The following is a 9,606-nucleotide window of genomic DNA, read 5'->3' as shown; positions in this document are numbered from 1 at the left end:
TTTGTTTTAATTCAACAATGAAATCTTTCAACATTCCGCTAATAGGAATGTTTAATTACAGATTTTCATTTATGTTTGTACTAATATGCGCAAACGAATTAAAGCAAACGACAAGAAACAAAATGACTAAATATCTACTTATTCTAACACATACTACATCTCTCATGTTCGTAGTAAAATCAATCAATGTTGTGCCTTTTCACGTCGTGTTTTCTAATAAGTTAAACTATAAGTCTCATAAATTACATATGTCAGCCTATAACATTGATTAAATCAAGTTCTCAGTGGCTCTTAGACTATATCGTTCTCAGTAAGTCACAGTATATTGGATCAGACAATATTTGATTAGCGCGGGTGGAGTGTAAACTGGTAAGAAACGTGTTTTCTCCTTACGTGTTCACTGTTCAGTTGTGGTTATTATATTTTTTAACAGGTACGTGGTTTATAATTGCTATGAATCAATGGATAATAGAAATCTTTAGTGAATAAACTCTTAAAGGGTTAATTGGTATGTATAGTTTACATCAGACTAAATTTTTATAAAAGTTTATAACAAACCACTGTATCTATTCTATATTTGAAAAAAGCTGTAGAAATGACTGGCAATAATAATAAAATTTTAAGTAATATCACAGAAAACAATATTATACGTATTATGATCAAATATTAGGTCTTAAAGTCTTGATAGGGGAAACATTGCTTTATGGAGTTTGATATCTTATTTCCATTTGTAAACTTATGCATTTAAAAATTCCGTTGATAGTGAAGACATCTCTTGAATTAAGAGAGAGAAAAAATCTTTTCTTATTGTAGTTAACAATAATATGATAAGGTTTAAATAAAAATTATTATTAGTTTTAAATTGGTTTTTTCAATAATAAATATGTATAACTGCGTACATCCACATATATAACATAGTAATATACGAGTTTAAACTAATAGTTTTTTCAATCTTTGTGTTATATCGTTGCCAAAACAAAATGTATATTCCATAATTTCAAGATAACAAACGAACAACTTCTGCGTCATACAAGTTTAAACACATTTTAGAATTTCACAGTTATGAAGAAGAACAAGAGCCATTTTTCTGGTAAGAAAACGTCTAAACCACAAAAGGAATCCCCTCAGGCGGAGGAGAACTCGCTGCCAAAGTTGGATTCCCTCGATGAGGAAAACCAAGGCTTCGGCGGCTGGCTGAGGTAAATATTGGAATACGTGTATGTATTATGTAGAGAAAAACTTGGCGCTCATACTGTTTTGTTTAATCCTCTTCTTGACTAATGTTGAAAAGAATTGGAAATTTCTTGAAAATAAATAATGCACGTGAATAAAACTCGTAAAATAAACGTAAAAAAATACTCACGATTATTACTTAAAATACTTTATCCCTTAAAATATATTTCATTTTAAAGAAATGGATTCTGAAATATATAAATACTTGTATTTAATAAACAGAATATTATATTCAAGTAAGTCTCGACAAAGATAATCCTGGCAATGGGATCATAAGATATATACAATAACATAAATTTTATACAATAGAGAGATTATATTTTAGTATGAACATACTTTATAATATTGCAATGGCACTTATTTTAGCTTAATTCTCTATATCATAGAGCGTTGAATTCAAATTATTGTTTTATGGACAGCCATGAAAATCTATCTACGTGAAAAAAAATTGATTTATGTTAAATTTAAATAGATTATTTAAATACAAACCTACTTATCTTTAATGGTAATAAATGGTACCTTTTTTATATGAGCGCGTGAAACCGAGACGATGGTGCGCCGAACCGAGATGGTAAGCGATTACCACTGCCCATGAACATTTGTAAATAAGGGACTTGGTAGGATAAGAAAAAGAATACAGGCGTTCAAGGTGCTATTATCATAATGCTATATCACTTGTAGACAATTCTTTGCCTCATTCCATAATAAAATTTAATTAAAAAAACATCTTGTTTTATGATTGAAGAACACAAGAAACACATTCTCTTAATAAACATCGTGATACGTAGCGTTTTGTAAATCAAAACGGTTTGTATTCAAATTAATGAAATTTAGGCTAATTTGTCTTGCCAAATTTACCCTAAAATTGTGCAAGCAAGGGATGTTTAACGGGCGCAAAGAGTAAACAGCAAAACAATTTTCGTATCAACAAAAAGCGTAGGGAACTGGCTCTATTCCAAAATAAGCAGGAAATCGAGTCGGAACTGACAAGAAGCCTTAAGGCACCGCTGCGAATTTTCGTGAAGCTCTCACTTTAGGTCAACTTAGTTGTGCATTTGGTTTACTGTATTTTATTGTTGATTCAATTTGAAAACAAACAGTTTATGTGACTTATAGTTACTAACTCTGTAACAATAATTGGTCTTCGTTTTCTGTTATAATTATTTTGTGATCATATTGTAATTTGTTCCAAGTGTTTGACATATTTTATATAGTGAACGTTAAAAAATATATTTTTTTTAATTTGTTGATGTTAAAACATTTTGCATTGATATATATTTGTCTCCGTCTTTAAGCATTCGTTGTTATTAGTATTAATTCAAATGAAGTTTGCGTTCTGCTAACTAAATTAACTTTAGCAACTGACTGGCCATTAATCAAGGTTGTGGTTTAGGGTTTTTGGACCTTGGAGCACAATATAATAGGTGCTATCGGAGACTATACAAAAGCAAATGTATTACAATGACTACAAGCCACATTTTGATAATGATCGGAAAGTATAGAATAGCTGTAAGACCAACAGTTTTGATACTGTGTCCAGGAGAACCTCAATTGCACTAAATTTACATCGGGCATTCGGCATTGTTAGATGCATTATTACGGGTTTTGCTGCTTCTGTATTTTCACAGGAGCTACATTCTATAATCCTTACTTCCTACTATTATTATTATAAATGCAAAAAGAACTCTGCCTGTTCTTCTTCACGCCTAACCGACATATCCGATTCGGATTTTACAAAGATAGTTTTATATCCGAATTGGGCCAGCTCGCACGGGGGAAGTCAATTCAAGTCAAGTCCACACCCCCACAGAAAAGCGGCGTGAAATAATAGCATGCTATTGTGTTTTGTAAGGTGAGTGGGGGGAAGCCCGTTTCCTTTTTCTGACCCTTCCCTGTCCATTCCTACTTTCCTTCTATTAATTTAAAGCGGGTAGCGCATTCGCAGAGGCACTACTTCTGCGAATATTCATGGGCGGTGGTGATCGCTTACCATCAGGCGAACCGCCAGCTCAGTTGCCCGTTATGATATGAAAAATATAAAAAAAACATCTCTTTTTCTTTACTACGCGGGCGAAACCGTAGTTGTCACGTTGTGTGTCGTATGAGTTGCATATTATTTATTTTTTTTCACAAAAATAAATCTCTTATGTGATTTTTTTAATATACTACTTTTCCAGATCAGACGATGGCTTGGAGAACATGAAACTATTCGTCATAGCTAACAGCATTGTTTTACTAACGACTTTGGTGTACCCCCAGCTGCAAACTGTATTCGATATTATATCCGAAACTGTATATGGCACTGAAACGGAATACTAAATTGTGCTAATTTCATCAGTAAGAATTACATTTCTATGTTAAGCTCTGCGTTACTGTAATTACTGCGGCGTTTTGTCTACTGAAATAGTTCTAAGTATATAAAACAATAATTTAAACTCTAATGTTATATAGTATACGCCTCCATTTACGTGAACAATATCTTAAAAACTGTTTCCAAAAATAAAGAACATAGCTTTTAATAAGAGTAAAGAGAGCACGGTGAGATTTTAATTACAAAGAGAATTATTATAAGGACGAAATTGAGTCTTATAATTACATAGAAAACGCTGGAATAGTGCCTTAATTTTGTAGTTCAATATTGTTTTAAATTTAACGTTTCAGTTAAGTGTTTTCAACGGTTTAATTAAAATATTGTATTATGTAGAAAGGTGTGGGATATTACTTACGTAAGTACCTATGTTGAATTATATAAATTATTGTCAAAAGTATAATATACATTTATAATATATAACAAAATATTAAGTTATAGAATTCTCATCCAATTACAAAATTATCACAGTTGGTGTCTTTTGTTAAAAATGCTTCAACTAAAGAGTTCGCATTAATTCTAATCCCGTTGAATATCGAGTCAAATTTTATAATTCAAAATGTCCGATCAGGCAGCCGATCCGACTGTCACTTAAACTATAAACCGAGTTCGGCTCCACCTAATTCGATCGACCAAATCAATTTTAACCAACCCAGATTTCGAGCAATTATATCGTACTAAGCCGAAATTCATTATTGGAAACATTTAAGTCAAATTAATTCATCCAGATCTGTTGGATTTGTACTAATTACTTATTAAATTGTCAAGTGTAAGTAATTGGAATTTTCGTAATTGTAATAGTGATTTATACAAGCTTCGGTGAACACAATTCACTGTGGTGTTTCATTCTAGAGAATACGTCAGAGATATATTCAACACATTAAATATATTGAATATAATTTTGAAACAGAATATTGTTAATAGATATTTCTTATATAACAGATACCGAAATATACTTACGAGTCTCTTATTCTAATTGCGATTCTCATACTTAGATACCTCTACCTGCATTAGGATGTTTTACCTTTGTATTTTCATGTAACCGGAATATTTTGTTCTTTAGTAAACCTAGAGAACGGTATCGCTTTACATTGCCTCAGAAAACGTCCCCGTTTCTAAGTAGGTAACCTATTTGTAAAGCCTTAAAACCTAACACTTAGCTTATGCTTTGGCGAACTTTATATACCTATTTGTATACGAAGCTGGTAAGTCTAGATGATGTAAATGTGGATTTACTTAATGCTCCCTTTTCAAGACCACTCATATTTCATATGTTACTGCGAAGTTCTTGAATGTATTTTTAAAATATTACGTTTAATTTAGATTGAATTAAAATGTTTCTCATTCATTTATAAAGTTTTAGAGATCGAGTTTTTGTAGCGCTTAAGTAAAATGATAGGGTTTGTTTTTCGTTTTGTATTCTCGTTGGGTATTTTGATTTGGTATTCAATTAGTGTCTGGAATATGATTGCGGACTATTTTAATAAGGAATTTCAAAAGTTATTATTGAATACATCTAATGAAATCGATGCTGTTATACATGATGAACTTTAGATGGGAAAAGTTTTTTTGAATTTATGATCTTGTAGGGAGGTATCTCAGGGACTAGTGGATTCATTTCAGTTATTCTGTTACCTATAGAAAGTATATTTATTATATTTTGTACTGTGCTTATACTGTATTATGTACTATTTGAGTTCTTATAATGAAACAACGATTAAAAATATAATGAACTCCATTTAATGGTTAAAAAGTCGGGTAATTATTATCAGGATGTCGGTTGAAAAACTATCTGTACGATGATTGCCGTAATTTATCTTTACCTTCCCTTTATTATTTTATTTACGTAACGAAACCTATGAAATCTTATGAAACTTTGTGAAAAAGAACTATTTTTTTACAACACATTTACATAATTTACTAAGTAAATGTTATTTAAGAATGGATATATGTAGCTTCTAAACGAATAGCCAAGTTCGGTTAATAATTTAAAAGTAAAAATAAACTTCGTAAGATTTCGCATGTAAAGCATATTTGCTTTAATATTAGCTCGTATTTTGATAGAGAAGAAAATGTTCATAAAACAAAGTTTGAGCATACTAATATATCGCTATATGTAACTAATTAATATTTATAACAAATAATTTCGAAGTCTTCTTCAGTCAATAGTCGGCTCGCCATATTTATTAATTCGACGAAGGAAAAGCAAAATACCCTAAGCGATTTGAACTTTACAAGTATGCAGAAAAAATGATGTGATAAATGAAATCGTGGATAAAAAATAACTATTTGCGAATTGACCGGATTCAAACGAAATTTGGGTGCTTATAATGCCTTTCTTTTCTTTTTTATGACGACTATTGACTGACTTGTGGACGTAATGTTTTATTATAAGCTAGTTAATGTCATTTAATAATTAATGACCAGCCGGCAAAAATGACCAACGGTATACCGCAACGCAATACCAACGGACTAAAACAAATGATTATGTGCAAATAGATCTTCAAAAGCTTTTTGTACTAAACAAGTCAGAAAAAAAGAATAAGCCAAAATCCAATGTTTTTATGATCTGGGTAATTTACTCAAATGCCTTGAAATAATCTATTTACGGTAGAATAAATTAAGCCAAGATTGTGTATGTTGATTTTGACTGAAATATTTCTGTCTGGCGTAAAAAAATACACTAAAACTCACCGTCTTTATGTACTGGTAAGGATATAAATAACTTCTATTACTCTTAGAGATAAAAAAATTTGGACTTGACTAGTTTGAAATATCACTTTAATATAACTCGGTGTTTCGAGCAGAAGCAACTAAGTAAGCTTCAAGTGGCTCGCCTAAATACCAACAAATACTTTAAAGAACTTAAGACGTCTAAGTTTCAAGAACTTTTTAATTTAAAGGAAGTGTTGCTATTTTGGAATCCAAAAATGTGCAAGTAATTTAAGTAAATGTTTTATCCTTTTCTTTATGAATAAAATGATTTGTTTTTATGCTTATTGTTTTTTTTATATTCCTTGTAAAAATATATCCAGGTTGCCTGGCAGACATTGCTGTTAAGCAAAAAGGCCGCCTCTTGTACAAACGATGTCTTTTTTTCTGTTTATTGTATTCTTGTTGTTTCTTTCTAAGTTTGTGCAATAAAGCATAATAAATAAATAAATACCGCTATAGTGAACATTTTATGTCTATACACGCTAAATCATTTTAAAAATAAACGAATGTTCTTTTTACTTAAAATCTTCACATTTGTAAATACCTATTGAGGCCTTATTGCAATTTTTTTAAGATATTGTCTTGTTATTTCTTCAATATGTTATGTTGCATGAACACTTTAAAAGAAAAATTTCCTAAGATTTTAATATAAGATACCAATCAAACATAAAATATAATTCCTAACGAACCTCCTTACAAAATACAATTTTCGTCGCCAACCATAGGCCAGTATCATTATGGAAAGGTTTTTCATTACACGACCTATTTGGAAATTCAGTTACCAAGTACTTCAATCAGTATTACCGTCAGAAGCTTTCAGTTCAGTCGTACTCATTTATCGTCAATCAATTCCACGTCACTTTTGACAATTTCTGTAAGTACACGTCATGGAAAGTAAATTGATTTTTATTTGCAATATATATATAGGCGTGTTTATTATATAAAACTAGCTGCGCCCCGCGGTTTCACCCGCGTAAGTCCGTATCCCGTAGGAATATCGGGATAAAAAATAGATGTTGGCCGATTCTCAGACCTACCCAATATGCTTACCAAATTTCAGAGGAATCGGTCAAGCCGTTTCGGAGGAGTATGGCAACGAAAACTGTGACACGAGAATTTTATATATATAGATGTATGGGTCAAGGTATGTTTTTTTATAATAAAATTCCTTCTAAAAATTTCAATAAATTATTAAATCTTCTTGTATTAAAAATCTTATTGTAATAAAATACGATATGGATATGGACTATGAATGAAAAGGAGATCGCTTCCAAATTAAATATGTAAATGAAATACGTTAGTATTAACTATTATTAAAATATTACATGACACATAATTTTGTCCTATCTCGCAACAAAGAGTCTCCAGGCAAATGAAGCTTGCTCCAACAATTTTCAAACCATGTACTTACTGAGAACTAACGTGCGCTGGATTCAAATCGATACATGGAGGTCCTGCTTGCTCTGGCGGCGCGCCAATTGCTCCCGTTGCGCGTTATTAGACACCATTCACGCGCTAAATGCTGACCTTTCATTATTTCAGCCGTTCCGAAAGAGATTTGGTAGTGTAAATAGTGCGTTTGTGGATTGCACTTAGAATCGACTGGTGTCTTTTTCAGGATCATAGTATTTTCTTGTGTTTGATTTCACGCGATTATACATTTAGAAATTGAAAACTTTTTAACGGATTCTAAACGCGATTTATTCATTATATGTCTTGAAGGTCATACAAAAATTGTTGTTTGTGAACTACCTACACCTATTTCCTCGTAGTTGGTATGAGGAGTATATCGGGTCGGGTTAATAATATGATGAATAAATCGCGTTTAAAATCCGTTAAAAAGTTTTCAGGAACAGTTAGTTATTTATCACTTATGGTTGAGTTATACAAAAAATACATGTTCATATAAAATGGTCTAGAAAAATAACAATGTACTGTAATGTACTGTAATGCTGACATGAAAACTTTGAATCAAATATAGTTGCTTAAATATTGAAGTCAAATCTGATGTGGAAATTAGCAGAACCAAACATGAATCACGTATAAAGATTCATGTTTGATAGTATCAGTACTTTCTGGTAGGCAACACTAGTAGCACTATGATAGACGTCGTCAGATAGACGTCTATGGTTTCCATCAGGGAAAGCATCTGCTCCTGCGCATTTCTTTTCCAAGGCAAAGCGTTTACCTTCTAATATCATAAAAGTATTCATTCTAGTTATTTTAAAAGAGAAGGTTCGTCATACTATTCTCACTCTCGTTTTCACGCAAAAACCACTGGACAATATCATAAATTCTTTTACCATTAGAAAGCTGCAACTTGACTGAGTGACAAAGGTTTTTTATGTACCACGGGTGAACAGCTATTGAGATATATTTTCTTTATAACTCTTATATTATGTCACTAAGTGTTCTTTCTTATTTACATGACTGTGATTATAATTCACCTTTCACATAACGATGGTATTATTATGTAAAAGATGACGAGTGAAATGTGACCCTGAAAAAGAAGCTTGTAAATACATATCGCTATATGAATGAACAAAATATAAATTTCCAGTCATGAATGAAATATAAAAATACAACTCCACAAGCGTGAGCCTTTTTGCCCGAGGCCTGAGCTTGAAACTTTTAGAGATATTCCAAATTTCTCATGTAGTTATGAATGAATCATGTGAAATACACCTTCTTAGTTATTTTATTCAGAGATTATAATAAAATACCTTTCTTATTGAGGACTTGAGTGAGCAATAATCAACAATGTCTGTATACTTTCTAAACTTTTAAATGTTCTTCCAAAGAAAACGAGTATAAGTCTGTATACGTACCTATACACAAACTTGCGTATTCTTTTATATTATATTTTTAAGAATAAAGTGTACCATCAATCATAGTAATAAAAGATTACAGTGGTACAAAAGTGCAGTAGAAACATGGCGCATTTTTTCCGCAATCTTAGTCTGCAAATCTGATAGAAGGAAAAATCTAGGAAGCCCAGAGGTATGCGCAAAATAAGCATACTATTTTAAAGCATATACAATATACAATCAATGTTATAGTCATAGTTCCAGTTAGGTAATATGCATATTACGCAATATCCATTCTTCTCCATCACTACAGCTTCGGCCACATATTTGCAACAATGCATGACGACTCCTACACAATAGTATTCCCAACAATCCGGACCACCGAATATTAACATTCTCCAGACCAAACGGGCCAATCACGGTTGAGCACAATGTATCTGTTATATTGTAAGGGCATATACCTACTGGCTTTGAGTGCATTCA

The 9,606-nt window shown here is 31.6% G+C and overlaps 1 protein-coding gene across 6 annotated transcripts; it reads left to right on the top strand.

Annotated features, from left to right (window-relative positions):
• Positions 1-283: 283 nt before the first annotated feature.
• LOC119834703 lies at positions 284-3,757 on the top strand. 6 transcript variants are annotated; one of them, XM_038359160.1, is made up of 3 exons: positions 284-369; positions 1,061-1,199; positions 3,411-3,757. In XM_038359160.1, the coding sequence occupies exons 2-3, from the start codon at positions 1,063-1,065 to the stop codon at positions 3,550-3,552; spliced, it is 279 nt and encodes a 92-aa protein (XP_038215088.1). In that variant the 5' UTR covers positions 284-369; positions 1,061-1,062; the 3' UTR covers positions 3,553-3,757. The 6 variants fall into 6 exon arrangements, with proteins under 6 accessions (XP_038215088.1, XP_038215083.1, XP_038215085.1 ...); XM_038359155.1 differs by having other exon boundaries at positions 311-433; XM_038359157.1 differs by having other exon boundaries at positions 340-433; positions 1,051-1,199.
• The last annotated feature ends 5,849 nt before the right edge of the window (positions 3,758-9,606 follow it).

Source organism: Zerene cesonia, chromosome 19 (genome assembly GCF_012273895.1).
Source record: "Zerene cesonia ecotype Mississippi chromosome 19, Zerene_cesonia_1.1, whole genome shotgun sequence".
Classification (NCBI taxonomy): domain Eukaryota; kingdom Metazoa; phylum Arthropoda; class Insecta; order Lepidoptera; family Pieridae; genus Zerene; species Zerene cesonia.
Note: the sequence above shows the minus strand (reverse complement) of the source record. Positions and strands in the feature narration are given on the sequence as shown.